Source organism: Podospora pseudoanserina, chromosome 6, assembly GCF_035222485.1.
Source record: "Podospora pseudoanserina strain CBS 124.78 chromosome 6, whole genome shotgun sequence".
NCBI lineage: Eukaryota > Fungi > Ascomycota > Sordariomycetes > Sordariales > Podosporaceae > Podospora > Podospora pseudoanserina.
Window position 1 is genome coordinate 1,582,356 of NC_085925.1, and position 15,178 is coordinate 1,597,533.

At 52.6% G+C, this 15,178-nt stretch overlaps 3 protein-coding genes across 3 annotated transcripts; all 3 read right to left on the minus strand.

Annotated features, from left to right (window-relative positions):
* Positions 1-3,479: 3,479 nt before the first annotated feature.
* QC764_602830 (uncharacterized protein) lies at positions 3,480-5,159 on the minus strand (the record flags this gene model as incomplete). The annotated part of the gene is made up of 4 exons (XM_062948788.1): positions 3,480-4,117; positions 4,175-4,402; positions 4,457-4,679; positions 4,747-5,159. The coding sequence occupies 4 exons, from the start codon at positions 5,157-5,159 to the stop codon at positions 3,782-3,784; spliced, it is 1,200 nt and encodes a 399-aa protein (XP_062797454.1). The 3' UTR covers positions 3,480-3,781.
* Positions 5,160-6,095: 936 nt separating this feature from the next.
* On the minus strand, positions 6,096-6,718 carry QC764_0092410 (uncharacterized protein; the record flags this gene model as incomplete). The annotated part of the gene is made up of 2 exons (XM_062940935.1): positions 6,525-6,718; positions 6,096-6,173 (listed from the first exon to the last, which is right to left on the minus strand). The coding sequence occupies exons 1-2, from the start codon at positions 6,669-6,671 to the stop codon at positions 6,096-6,098; spliced, it is 225 nt and encodes a 74-aa protein (XP_062797455.1). The 5' UTR covers positions 6,672-6,718.
* A 3,769-nt stretch (positions 6,719-10,487) lies between these two features.
* QC764_602820 (uncharacterized protein) lies at positions 10,488-14,195 on the minus strand (the record flags this gene model as incomplete). Its single annotated transcript, XM_062948787.1, has 1 exon — positions 10,488-14,195. The coding sequence occupies one exon, from the start codon at positions 14,193-14,195 to the stop codon at positions 10,488-10,490; it is 3,708 nt and encodes a 1,235-aa protein (XP_062797456.1).
* Between the last annotated feature and the right edge of the window lie 983 nt (positions 14,196-15,178).

Below are 15,178 nucleotides of genomic sequence, written 5' to 3' on the forward strand. Positions count from 1 at the left end.
GTGATGGCAAATTGGCCCAAGCACGTCACATCTCGAAGCTCCCGTCTGTCGAAGCCGCAATCTCGCCTTGTTCGCGATACCAAAATCCCGCCCTCTGTGTGTCCTAAAGGGTACTTGTGGCTGTTTGTGGGGCGCATAGAAGCACTGTCCATCCGATTCGGAGCAAGTCGCTTTTTCCAACGGCTCGAAACGTCAAAACGGGCGGTGGTAGACCGTTTCAGGATTAACTGGTAAATTACGGTCTGCACCGCGCACGTGCATCCGCAGCCCAGCCGAGTGCGTTAGTGGCTTGGGGAACAGCGACTTCCACTGGGCGCCCAAAAAGGCGGTCGGTCCGAATGCTTGCAATTAGACCGTTGTGCACACCACCACCAGCCACACAACTTGGTGTGAAAGAGCCTCAGGACACGACATCTCCAGCTGTCGGGATACAGAAATATCGAGCTATCGAATATCAATAAGCCCCAGGTTTAACCCTAAGCCAACCTCAACCCTAACAACTCGGACCAACACCAGCTAAAGATCTGGATACCTACCACAGAACGATCCAGACAATTGTATTTCTGTCCTCGTACATTCGCTAACCACTCAGCCGCCCAAGAGTCCCTAGAAACGGCCCATCTGGCCTCTTCAGCCTCGCTGTCCTCCTCCCGCTACGCTCCGCTCCCTTGGTGACCGTGTGGGAGGTCATGGGACTTTTCGATATATATTAACCGGCACACACAAACCCTGGCTACACATGGCATACATTGACACCACCCGTCTAAACCCACGCTAGTCTAAGGTGCGGCTGCCGCAGACGATATTACACACGCCCGATTTCTCGTTGGAAAAGCACGGATGTCGTCAATATTCGGACGTGGCCTGCATGTGCCATCCTGATTCTGTCGTCGACTGTCCCACACCCGGTCTTACAAGACTTAGGGGTGCATATGTGGCCGTCATGCCGTCCTGTCTGTCTCTGTCTGTGGCTAATCAGTTCCCCCCTCAAGCCAGCTTCCCCCGCTCTCACGACCCCACCCCGCCGAAACCGTTGTCATCGGTGCGGGTATGTAACGGGTAAGAATGCGGGCACGGGCACGGACGACGGGGGCGGGTGCGGGGACCGCTGTGAAGTAGAGTCACCGATCACCAGTCCGATTTGCTGGCTTGGCCCAACAAGACAGCAGTTCATCACGGCCCTTCAGGGGCGTGCCCTGCTCCCAAGATTCCAACGGTAGCTTACAGAGAGATTTGAAAGCTTCCTACCTTCTTCTTTGTGGGTAGTCGCGTCTAACCGCGCCTAGTGGTGTAGTATCACACGGGATGACATTTCGCAAACCTCACCACCAGGTAGATCCGGATATACCAGTAGGAAATTACGCGGGCAGACGACTTCTTGTCTGGGAAGCTTGGTGAGTGCCGACAGCCGTGGCTTGCACCACCGGACACCCCCGGCAGGACCCCCAGGTCAACGAAGCCTTCGGTACCGGAAGACCACCTTGGTTTTTTCTGCTGTCCTCGGGCCAGCCCCACACCCCAAACTGGCTCTTCATGTCCGGCGACCGCACCACCGCGCACTCGCTTCGCACCTGACGGGCCTTGGCTTTCGGCTTTGCTTACCCCTCTCTCTGTCCTTCCTCATCATGAGCACACATCGCCATTGCCCCCATCTCGCGGGAACCAGACTCGACTCCAGGGCGGTTAGCCACTGCTGGCCATCTTAGCTGCAGGACACACGATTCGGATGACACGGCGGCAAAGCTCCCTGTTCTTTTGTCGAGGCCCCCCCTCCCTGGACCATGTTCTTCCGCGGGGCCCTTGGGTCACGGCTTACTTTTGTTGCTGCAGATTGTTCACGATCCTTGCCGCTCACATGCTCGACACGGCACTCTTGTATGTGTGGAGGCGGGCGAGTATTATCATGGCACATGCCTGTATGCAATGTCGTCGTCTCTTTCAGGTCGAGAAGGGTTGGCAGATATGCTGCTGTATCCAACAACCGAGAATATTTTTGATCATACGAGCCATCTGGGCCACCCACAAATTCCACAGACGAGAGCATCACCCATGGTTCTATCACACAATAGGGACTCGTTGTAGTCCGAGCCTACCTAGCTGCCTCTGGTCATCATGTTCTTTATTGCTGTTCTTCACCGTCAGAACTATTAACACGTAGACTAAGGTACTCAGCTTCTTGTATCAAATGAGGGGAATACCGGCAGCATCCGTGTTGCATATATCCCAAAACGGAAACCTACGCCCGTCTGATTAGACGTCCCTCTTCGATAGCTGCTACGTAGTTGAAAAAGAAGATGATCAACCGATCTGCACCGTTCGCCCGAGCTGCCCACACGTGGTGATGATCTTTTGAGCGGCTTGCTCTTTTTGGTAGGACCAATCCGGGGGAGTGTGGTTGTTACCTACCCACAGACAAAACCCTGATTTTTATTTTTTTAAACATATGTGAGAGCTGTGAGGTTTAGGTTACCAAGATCGGCCGGATTGGAAGTTTTGGGGGAAAAGACGGAGAAGAGACGCGGGATTGGGGGGGGTTGGGTGGTTGCTCCGGATCTCATCGTGAGGTGAACTCATAGGTTATTAGTTGTAGACGAGAACGTGATAAGTGAAGTTATGTGTGAAAATCAACTTGGATACACTGAGTAGGCGTTTCTGTATACACCCATCGATAACTCATATCGTTTTGTTTCTTTTCCATGATTTTGACGAATCCGGACTTGAGATCACCACTCTTGAATGAAACCACTAGCTCATCGTGCATACCTACAAGACCATCGCCAAACCGTCACACCTTGAATCAATTTCCAGGCTCACATGGACGATCTGTAAACCGTGATGAACCAGTATAGCATTGCCCATTATATTCCACTCTTCAGGTTTTCACATGATCTTAGCGCTTCTCTGCCAGGTAGGTAACTGTTCAATGGCGCCCAAAGCCGCCTACATCACCACCTCCATACCCCACATTATGGTGAGACAGATCGATGTCCCTGCTGCTTCAAAACCGCTGCAACAAAAGAAGAAAAAAAAAAAAGCTTGTGTAAACTCCCCAGGCATTGACACGTTCACAACATCAGACGAAAAACTGGGCGATCATTCATGTTCTAGTTTTACCCTAGATCTTTTTTGCAGATTGGTTCTCGGATCTGCATAGCTGCCGGCCGTGAGTTGCCGAGAGGGGAGAGGCATAAAGATGTCAGTGTTTCAGGTCTTTCTAGTGGGAATTGTGTGGGGGTGAGGTAGAGAGGTGAGGGGTGAAAAAAGAGCTTAACTTGGCCCCCAACCTGACTTTTATGCGTCATTGGCGTTTCTGGTTGGAGCATGGAGGGATGAAAATGAAGTTCATGTGTGAGGTTGTTGGGTGGATTAACAACAAGCGGCATTGTCGTTGATGGGTTTATGACGTGAATGGCATTTAACTAGATGAGATCATGCGAGATACGCAGTCAGTCAGTCAGTCAGTCAGTTGAACAGAATATTTGCTGTGAAATGCAACTGTTTTCGCATCATGATATCTCCTATCAGTTCATTTGGCCTTTCTATGTCTCTTTACAACATTATACCCAACCACCCAACCAAAAACACCAAAAAACCAACCTCCCAACCCAACGCCGTCCCATAAGTCCCAGATCCCGTGTTCTTAGATGCAGCTCCGGCCGGAATGCTCGTCGGACCATCCTCCCCAGCATCATTTTCGCAGTCCGCATCTCTAAAAGAAGGACAAAAAATAAGCTACACCGAGCGCAGCCACCCGCACCACACAGCGTATCCCATGCTTGGCTTACTCTTTGAAAATAACATGATTGACCTGCGTCGTCAAAACCCTCTCCCCCACCGCCTTCCCAATCATCCCCGTCACAACATCCCTCTCAAAGACATTAACCCTATTCTCCCCCCCGCAAGCAACAGCAACCAGACTCCCGTCCTTGTTGAAGCTGAAATGTCTCGGGAACGAGCCACCGGCCGGGGCACTCTGGACATGAGTCAACTCCCCAGTGACAGGGTCGATGGAAAAGGTGTTCAGGGCGTCAGACGGGATCTTTGTGCCGTCGGCAACGGAGGTGTATTCTAGCGTGGTCTCGTTGCGGGTTGAGACGGTGAGGAATCTGTTGTTAGGCTGTGTATGTCGTGGTTAGAGTGGATTTTGAGAAGGGGGTGCGAAGGGGGAGCTTACCGAGATGGTAATTTCAGCACCGGAGGAGCCTTCGGCCGGTGCGTTCTCGCTGCCGTCGGTTCTGATGTTGAATTTCTCCGACAATGTCAAGCTGTTGGTGCCGTAAGAGACTTCGAACCCGAGGACGGAGACCTTCTTTTCGGCGATGACGTAGAGGAAGGTCTTGTCGCCTGACTTGAGGAAGGCAGCGTGACGAGGCCCGGTTCCGTTCCCGAAGGGGTGTGCCGGCTGAGTTTGTCAATATTGTTATTAAAAAGCAAGAGAAGAGAGAGGAATACATACCAGCTCTGTGAGTGTCAGCGCAGTTTGGTCGATGTTGAAGATATGGAGGACGTCGACGGAGAGATCGGGGATGACAACGAATCCACCAGTGGGATCAACAACTGCTTGGTGAGGCCTGGAAGTGATGGTTTTGCTGTCGGCCCGTGGGGGAAAAGGTTTGTTGTCCAAGGATTGCAGCTTGGCTGAGTCCTCAATGTTGAAGACATCGAGAGAGGATGATGCACTGAGAATGGTTGTCAGTGGTTGGATCACTCTGGTTTTTGTCATGCAAGATGTATTCAAGGACTTACAAGTTGGAGGTGATAGCTCTCTCCCCATTCTCACCAAAGAGAGCAATATGCACTGGGCCTCCAGGCGTAGAACTGTTTCCCACAAAAGCGAGAGTGCCGTCCGTATTCACCTTAGCTGAGGTAAAAGCGCCAGGGCCGTCGTCGAAGTTCTCATTGATGCAATAATATTGATCGCCTCCAACGAGTGTTTGCCATGAAGGGTTAGTACCGCAGATGGACGAGATTTCGCCGACCTGCTCTAGGCCCTTGTTTCCCAGTTTCAGTGTCGTAACTCCTCCCTTGACAATCTCTCCTGGGGAAGACTCAAACGGGTATGAAGACACAAGAAGAAGACCTTGCTTTGAACAAGCGGCTGCGGATGATAATGAGAAGCCGGCCGACAAGGCAGCAAAGATGCCGTGTGTGGCTCTCATGATGATTGATGGTTGGTGGATGAGATTGATGTAACGCTAGCTGGCGATTGACTATTGGCCAGAAGAATGGTGTCGTGACGGTGTAAGTTGAGTTGCCGGGAGAGGAAAGCTTTTCTGTTCAGCAGGCTGGCTGCGTGTGGTTGTTGTTGAAGAAATTAAGTAGATCTAGAATAGAGAAACGAAAAGATGTCCATCAAGGGATATCGAGAAGTTCGCCCTGTGCGGCGCGTGCGGCTTTATAAGGGGATCTGTCGATCTCAACACAGCCGTCCAGTCTTCCAACAGTGTGTCAACAAACGTGCCTCATTCACTGTTCACTTGCTTATTTGGCCCCTGAGCCACCGGGTCGGTATCGGCTGACGGCCAGTTGGTTCACTCGCATTCAACGTCATTGGTCTTGTTGCCACTCATGATTCCGGGCTCAGAGTTGGTGAGACCACCTGGCGGCCAGCCATGAAAGAGGGAACAATCGTTCAGCAACCCCTTGCAGGTCAGCGCTGTGCCTCGTTACGCATGGCTGGGGTCGGAGGATCCAACTGCAAGCACAAGGCAAATGTGTATGTAGCTGCTGACTGAGGCTTGACAACCGGATCCGAAGAGCACCAATCCTTTGGATGACTTGACTACTGGTGGGAAACATGTGGAAACATGTGAGAATGTACATCACGGGCAATCAGTAAGACAATGGTTTAGGTTTTCCGACGGGCAATTCCAGTGCTGTTGGAGATGTGAGGTGTGTTAGAGAATGTGCGAGGTTGAGAATAACGGCTGGCTGAGAAGCCGTGGTGATTCTCAGCCAATCAAATCGCTGGATTTCCAAGCTGCTGCGGCTGGAGAGGCGGGGCGGGACAATGCCTGCCTCCAATTAGCGGCCGTGGCGGGACCCGAGCATGCGGGGAACCTGCTGCCGGCGCCCTGGAGGCTCGCTGAGATCCACTAAAACACAAACAAGCTCGCTGTAACGGCCCCACCAGAGTCTTGGACAGCTTCAACGTTGGGTTTCTCGTCGCCTACCTGCATTCGGTCATTTATCTCAGAATTCTGTTAGTGGTGGTGTGTATGTCTGACCGAGCATCAGCGAGTTGCATGTTTCAAATCGACATATCGGACATCAATCAACTGTTCTTCTGGTCCTGCCACGTGTGCCCCTGACGATCGATGGTCATGCTTGTAACTCCCGAAAGCTCACCTTCATCACACCTGTCAGGCCACTTTATTGTTCAAGGGCATGGAACGGTCAAACACTCAAATTCATGGCTCGTCCCAACATCATGGCCTCCCAAGACCTTTGCCACAGAGATCGTGGAAGCCGGACTGGTGACCACCACACGACCCGTCACCAACATCCGGAGTGGTAAGACTCACGGGGCTATTCTCGTCATCACACACTCCTTCCCGGTTAAAACGCCGCCGGGATGCGAGCGAGGCTGTAGTCCCAGACCCCGCGCCCTGCTTCTCGTTCGGGAACCCAATGTCCGGATGACATTCCGCTTCGTTGCCAGTTAGATACATCTCATGCCCCGGCAAATGGGCAGCTCCATCTCGTCCAGGAGGCCAGGCTGAAAGAATATTCCCATGCCAATTTACAATAACCGTGGAGTCTTGTCTTCAACACTCACCTTGCCGGAACGTACCGAAAAAGCTGATATATGATACAGCACTTGTATATCCCACCACCGTGTTCCTGGAAAGCTGATATTGCAATCAATGATGGAGTGCTTCTGGAAACCACACACCCAGGCAAAAGTCACACTCGATGACTGCACCCTAATCATCCTCTCGCCCGCCGTGTTCATCATCATCTGACTTCTACTTGGGTGAGAGTTTCCCCGCGTTGGTACCCAAGCGAGGTGATACGGCATGCACGTGGAAGAATCCAGCCCTTCTGTTCTCTCTCCAAGCCTCCCCCTCACCACAACCATGGGGCTAACACGGATTTCTCCAAATTCCAACTCCAACATCTGCACTCCACACAATTGCCGTGGCTTACACTATCCGGAATCCGAAAAAGGAGGGACAGCTGCTTCCCCTCTCGATACGCTTTAGATGCCTTGCAGCAACGTAGGCTACGCTAAAACCAACCACCGTGAACAACCGCTGGCTCAACCAAGTGCCATCATCAATTTTCCCCAGACCCGAGCACTGTAATGGTCTCTTTTCTTATTCACCTTCCTATTCTGGCGGACACACGCTAACTGAATAATACTAAACCCATGTCCCACGTCGCTTGATGGCCCTACGTTGGTCCCTCGAGGTAGCAGTACCACAGCGTCAAGATAATTAGCAATGCCGCGGCTGATGTTGTCTGCATATATATCTTGCAGGGTAAAAAGGCTACTACGCAGAAGACAAAGAGTGATGGTACTCGGTTCTCTGCCCTCGGACAGGTACTCATCCTACGACTGCTCCCATGTCGGCCAAGGGTCTCGAATTCTTGGACGAGCCGTCAGCCGAACCCTGCTTGACCACCGTTTCGATCAACGGAAATGACAGATAGACAGACAGACAGACAACGACCCATTCATCAGGCACATGTACATTTTCTCCCCTTGCTCCCCAGGAACCGACGTGACAACCATCACGAACGCCACCTTTCCTAGCGTCGGGACTCAAGCAGTTGCGCGAAGTTACGTTGTGGACTTTATCCGTCCCTTTTAGCCATGAACAAACCCTGTCGTGCCATGCAGCCATTGCTTGGCCCTTAGCTTGCCAACCTCAACATCATTTGTCTTGGGCGTGGTTGTTGATGTCTGTCTGTTGGATCATGATGGCAGGCTGTTGTTCAACGGTCAGAACCGTGCAGAGGTGAGCTCTGGGTTTGTGAGACGAAGAAGAAAAGGTCAAAGCTTACGAAGTTACTCTCACTCGCTCGGGGGTTCTTTCTAGGTGCCGGAAAATCTAGATCACCAGAGAATTGAATATGGGAGGACGAGTGACATGTACCTATGCAAGTCATCCTTTCATTCAGCTCGTATTATCAATCCCTTTTACCAAGGGGACAACACAATACCCAGAGCCCCCCAAGACCAGGGAAAAGACATTATTCTGTTCCCTTGTCGTGATACACTACCCACTTCCAAACCCATTGTCCCGTCAAGAAGGAGTAGCCGAGGGGAAGGGTGTAAACGAAAGGGAAGCTGCTGCATAGAAAGCACTTCAGGCAATATATCTTGTTGCCAAAAACAAAAACAAGCTTTTTTTTTCACCCAGGGCCTAACCGACCCGTTTAGGGCATCGTGTACAGCTATTCCCCGGGATGAGCGATGTGACGATCTTTTTGGGCTTCCACTCTGCCGTGAGGTACCGAGGATGTCACTTTTCTCGGTGGGTGACAAGGGCAAGGGGGAAGGAGCTAGTCGATTGCCATCTTAAACTATACCGCAGTAGTATATCTCCGTTTCCAGGGCAGGCATGTATGTGTACTGGGGGATGTTGATGTTGTGATTTGGGCAAGCTGTGAAACAGCTAGGATCTCAAAGTCCTTACGATAGGAAATTCATGGTGGACCTAGAATGGGACATGAGAGGTTACTTTCGCCTTTTTTACCCTCTTTCCAATCGCCCATACATGTATGTATGTATCTTCCAGGGTGGTAATGAGGCAGGACCCTGAAAATTCCAGCAAGTGAAGGCAGGTAGGTGGAAGAAAGAACTTTGTTAATTTCAAGAACCGACCAACCCGGCCGAGACAGGTATCCGGGTTCGGGCTCGGAGTTTGTGCCTGGTGCTGCCGGCTTGGTGCTTACCATGGGATCCGGCCGGGGGGTTGGGTTAAAATGGTATGGCTGTGACGTTTATTTAGCATTCAGTTGTGTGATATACTTGTGGTGGTGATACTTGGAACAAGGATACCATGTAGCGTTCTTTGCTTTGCTTCATTCCGAGGAAGTTGTCATGCGGTATTGAGGGTCTGACTGTTTACCTACTTACGTTCTAACCAAAACAGTACTCGAGCTCCTTCGATGCATCATTGCGTCGCCAGTGACTGCTGCTTATAGGTACTTGAGCACCAAAGTTAGGTATGCCAAAAGACACAAGCTGTCTACCTATTCAAGTTTATCCGACGCCGACTGCTTCCCTCCTCATGGCCGAAAGGGTCTGGTGTTTGTCAGTGATTGGCTAAATAAACCTACCTTACCGTTATTATATGCATACATACTACTTCCTCCTCCAAATCAAACAATATCTGGCCAAGGGCAACGTGCAGGTGCTCTCCAAAAGGTCCGCAGCCTAGTTTCTTAATTCGTCTTTGTTTTCTCAAACTGGCAAATGCCAAAGCCCACTTAGGGGGCTACTTTCTCCGTTTTTGCATAATCTGCCTCTTCGGGTTTGGTCGGTCGGTAGGTACATTTAGAGAAACTGTCCCAAACTCCCGGTTTGAAGACAGGTAGGTAAGAAGCGAGCAAAATGTGCATCTCGCAAAATGTGCATCTCTCGGTATTTTTAACCCCCTCGATGTTAATTGCCTTTCTTTTCCTCCTCACACCCTTGCACCTGTCTCCCTCGGTTTTGGACTTCTCACAACCTTACCTAGGTCTGCCCCTTCCCCCGCCAAAAAAATGGTGCTGCGGACAGACGGAGTCACCATCATCAATGGTTCGGCCCTTCGGGCGTGAAACTCGGTGGCTTTTGGTACTAGGCATCCAAACAAGAAACCAAATCGTCAAACTGGCAAACCCATATCCAAAAACTGCTAACCCCAGTTCCGTCCCATCAATGGCGCGGGTATGAAATCCGTGCTCTCTGCATATCTCGCCCCGAAATGTAGCAACTGCAAATTAGCAGTGGCTAATATAACCCCAGGATCGGGTGCTTCCCCCAGACTTTCACCCATCACAGTCGCACTTGATATCACACTTAACCCCTACTTACTACCAACGTCGAATACTACCTCCCTACCTTACCCAATGGCAGAAAATAACCGCAGTTTGCTATTCTTCCACTAAGGCAGCAGCACACCTGTCAAGTAGGTACCTTTCTAGGTAATATTTGAATCGAATTTGGTATATTTCTGACCTCTCACCCAACCTACGCTCACCCTCCGAAACCACCAAACCAAACCAAACCAAAAAAAAAAAGCCCTCCAGATAAATGCATAAATTCATCCCATCACAACCCTATCCCAACCAACCCTCTCAAAAAACAAAAAGATGAAAAAATGATGTCTCAAATCCCACACCAATGCACCTCCCTTCCCCCAAAAATCCTTGCCCAATGCAAGAAATATAACAATGAAAAAAAAAAAAACAATGAATTAATGCCAAAAAACCACTGTAAATGTAAAATGTTGAAACAAAGAAAAGAAAGGGGGGGTATCACTCAATCAAACTCAATCCACATTCCACCTCCCATCACCACCACCCTCCACTAAATCCAACCAACTCCTCACCGCCTCCCTCAAAATACTCTCCTTATCCTTATCCATACTATCTCTCCCACCACCACTACCCTCCTGTTGCTGCTGTTGCTCCTGCTTCCTATCCTCAATCACATCCAGTATTATCTCCTCCAACGCCCCCAAAAGCACAGTTTTGCACCTCGACCGCGGAACCTCCGGCGCCATCCCCCCACCTAGGCCCCCTCCCCCGCCGTGGTGGTGATGGGTAGCATGAGCCGAGCGAGCATCCCCCTGCGTCGAAGTGCTATTGCTTCTCTCCCTGCGTTTGCTCGTCGACCGGGAGGAACATGACGAACTAGCTTTGCTCATCATGTCTGCCCCCCCCGCAGCCATGACCTTCTCGACCGCTTCGACGAGCGTCTCGTCAAGGCTGACGATGAGTTCCTCGATGAACTCGTCTTGTACCTGCCCCCCATCGGCGGCGGCCGGGGTTGTCCGGGCGGCAGCAGCAGGCGTAAGAGGAGTCATCGCCGTCGCCTGAGGGGATGGCGTCCTGCCGCTCAAAGACCCGTCTGTGTAGCCGGGCTTGACCAGGCGGCGGTAGTGGATGCGGGTGATGGTAAATGTAGTCGTGTCGGCCACGATGGCGGAGCTGATGTCGACCCATCTCTCTGCGTCCCCGTCGGCCGAGAAGGCGTCGGGCAACACTTGCGGGGTGGGCTCGGCTCGCATCGAGGCCTTGACTTGCTTGATCAAGTCGTTCTGCGCTGGTACGGCCTGCAGGACAAAGTCCGGGTGGTATTGCTGTAGCCAGCCGGCGACGTTCAGGGGGACATCTCCGTCGGCAGAGAAACGGCAGGACTGTTCAAAAGTGTCCAGGCCAGACCCGAAGCCGGCGGCTGACAGGTAGCCACTGCTGGAGGGGGAGCTCACTGCACTCTCAAATGATGTCAAGAAATCAGGCAGCGGTATGTCAACGTCAATCACGCCATCATGGATGTTGATGGAGGTCTTGACTGGCGATTCAAACGCCCCCGACGGATCCGGGGTCCTCTGCAGTTTCGGAGGTGGATTTGACTGATCAGAGAGCCCGAGTGTGTCTGCTGATGCCCGCCCCGGAGAAGCAGCATCTCCACAACCACTCACTGGAGACGACACCTGAGCGTCAACAACTGGTTTCGTTCCCGAACCCTTTCCAGACTCTGTGAAGACCATGGTTAATGCGGCGCCAGAGGGCCGCCGCGCATTAATCGGAGACCCGGGGACCCCATTTTGCTCTTCAGCGAAATCCGGAGTCCTGGCAGTAGAATCTCGTCGACGCGTGGGCCAAAAACCGCTGATAACGCTCCAGCGAGAGCTTTGACGACGCTCGTTGGCACCTGTACCATCGTCCCTGGTGAGGCGCTTCAGGTCATTGGCGGCGACGCTATTGCTGCTTCCCGGCCGGCCTGGTGAAAAGAGATCAGCTGCCTGGCCTGTGGCAAAGTGCGGTACGCTGGTCTCGGCTGTGATGGTTGCAGTTGTGGCGGCACTGCTTTTGCGTGTGTTGTGGTCAGCGCCCCTGATCGGGAGATGAGCTGTCCGCATTGACGTTGCATCTGAAGCCCGCCGCTCGTGTCGCCCCTCCATGCTCAGATGGGCCAAGGGAGGCGGGACCCCAGTTCCATGAGCATGCTGTGACTGTAAACTGAGATTGCGCGAATGCGAGGGCACTCTCGACCCTGTTCGTCGATTGATTCTGCGCCGTAAGGATTCTTCTTTCAGTATCGGAACTACAAAGGAGGGAGGGGACTGGGAGAGCGTGCCAAAGGACGTCGAAGTGCTTGGCCGGTGCGCTCTGATGGTGGGTATCTGTTGCGATGCAGGTAGGAAGGCAGCCAGCAGGAAAATCAAACGACGAGCCGCAATCTTGTTGTCGCTCACAATGATGGTACGGGCGGGTACCATATTGTCCTCGTCCGCTTTTGCCTTTTTCTGCAAGAAATACCTCCGACGGTATTCGTGAGGACTGAGGGCCTGGAGCCAGTCTGTGTGTGTAGCCAGGAAGCTGGTCAGCAATGTGTAGATGAAGAAGCCCTGCTCCTTTCCACCAGCCCATTTGGCCACACTGCGGGCTTCATCTCGCCATATCGGCCATCGATTCTGCCCAGTTGTCACACGGGAGGCCCGAATGCCTGCCACAATTCTGGTCTTGGCAGCGTTTACTTCTTCTTTGATGTGACGATTTTCAAGCAGGCAATTGGGTAGCAAGGTGATCGGCTTCGCATTCGTCTTTGGGGGTTTGACCGGAGCACCGTCTTCGCTGCGGCGTCCAGACATGGGCATCGCTCGTGCCATGTGCTGAAGACTCGGCAGCGGATCGGGAGAGGTCAAATCTGCCTGTCTGAGCATCTGGAAAATAACACTCGCTGCTTTTGACTGCAAATGGGTTAATGTCCGCATTATGATATCCCAGTGTTGCGTGATGCTGTCGATCTGATCTTCCATATCACTGCTGAAACTGGTCTCAAAGGAGTCCACCGCGTGGCCAGGTTGATTCCCGACCAGAGTCCATCCTGAGCGCCGGGCCGAGCTGAATGATGATGGGAATGAGTCCTGCTCCGTATACGAGTTGGAGCCTCTAAAGGCAGGTCTAGCTGACGGCGTTGTGGTTGACTGAGGAGGCGGGGGAAGACTGATTATCAGAGCAACAGCATACATTGGCGTTCGTTTCTGCTTGGGTTGGAACTTCTTTTTCTTCACCTTGTTGTCGTCCGAGGTTGGAGGGAAGGGATAACTAGTGCTCTCTTCGGCACCGGCCGGTGTAAGTTTTTCGTCCAAGGGCAGGTTTACCGGAAACAGCCTCGTGATCAGCACTTTCTTGCGCTCATATCCCCGGCTTGCAACACCTGGAGTGGGCGGGGTCGTCATTGGTGGTGGGTTTTCGGAAGAGAATGACTGCGACAGTCTGCTCGCCCTCATGCTGGATCTGCCCATGGAACTTCGACCATCTGAGAACATGGAACCATTGTCCAGCGGCCGGGCCTCGGATGGTACAACGTGGACTTTTGTCGATGTTCCTTTATAGGCCATGAGTTCCGAGTTACCAAAGATACAGCTGGAAAACGTGGCCAATTCCTCCCGATACTCGCGCCATGCGCGCTGAGACTCGCTTTCCACATAACCCTGAGTCCGGCTGTGAACTGACGGTCTCCGATCAAAAGCACCCTGCCTGGTCTTGGGGCTTCCTTGCTGGATGATGATGGGACGGCCAGTAGTCGTGATCGGAGGCTTTCGGGGCGATGCCGGATTTCGTCTCTCCTGCACCGAATAAGAGCCGGCCGTGGCCGACGGGCGATCCGCATATCCGGCTGGGACGGCCGGAGGGGCCTGACTGTCATACAACAGAGAAGCCGCAACCGAACTCAGGGCATCTTGCATGATGATGATGCGCACATCCTGCACGCCGAGGTCGATATCGGCATCATAATCGAACGCGTTCGTGGAGGAGCTGGTGAGTGGCGAAGAGCCGCTGGATAAGGGGTAGAGCTGGTTGGCGCGATGTTCAAACAAGTCTTGCGGATCGGGAAAGAGCAGGTTTCGCGTGTGGATGTCTTCCTGTACCGATTCGAGTGAGAATGGCTTATGGGAAGACGCCTGAGCCGAGGGTACGGCCCCTGTCCCGGCCGCCGCACCGAGGTTGAAGAGTTTCCCGAGCATCTTTACCGACAACTGAGAAATCTAGAGAGAGAGGGAGGGAGAGAGAGAGAGAGATCGTATACCAGACAAGTCGCGAGACTGTCTCTATTGGTATATCAAACGGCGCCCGACCACCGAACTAGCATCCTCACTGGCGGCAGCTGAGGCATCGATATGGAAGGGCTGCTGATGTGGTCGAATATGTCATGAGAATGAGCGTTCCTGGAGCCTCGATAGGAGTTGGATCTGGTATCGCCTAACCAGAGGTGAGATGGATTTCAAAGGAGGGACGAGAGGGCAAAGACCAAGACGTGGACGAGGACGAAGCCAGGGCGGCGCATGAGTGCGTTGTGCTCTTGGTGGTTATCTGGCTCCTGACCAAGCAGGACGGACGTGCTATGAAAGAAGACAGGAATGGCTGACCAGCCAGATGCAGGCGCTTAGACAAGCGCTATGCTGTGTTGAGAGTGAGAAGTTGGTGTGAGAGAGAGCACTTGTCGGCTGGTCAGGTCAGGTATCAGGTATCAAAATCAGGTCCGGAAACGGCTTATTGCGCCCGGAGAGACAGGAAACACGAGAGCCCCGCGTTGTTGGAGCGACAGCGGATGGCGGGCCAGATACCAAAAATCGGCTACCCGTACTCCGTAGTGTTCTTCCGAATGGTAAGCACCAGATCAGCGCCAGGTATGGTTTTTGTCTAGCTGTGGAGTTGGGTAGACCCGAGCAGGCCGGACCTGGCGATGCCAGGGTTCGAGGTAGAGATAGGAGGGGAGGGCGGGTGGGGGGGCGGCCAGGGAATGAGAGGGAACGAGAGAGCACGAGAGCTCGAGCGAGGGGCCGAGGGGACGGTCCAAGATGATGCACAAGGAAACTAATGCAGAGAGGGATAAAGAAGGGCGGCTCTGGTAGGATATACAACTCATCAGGTCAATTGTACTCTCGGCAGCCAACACTCAATTGCTCTGCCTTCTCTCTCTTCCCATGGAATGGCGGTGACGGCGAGA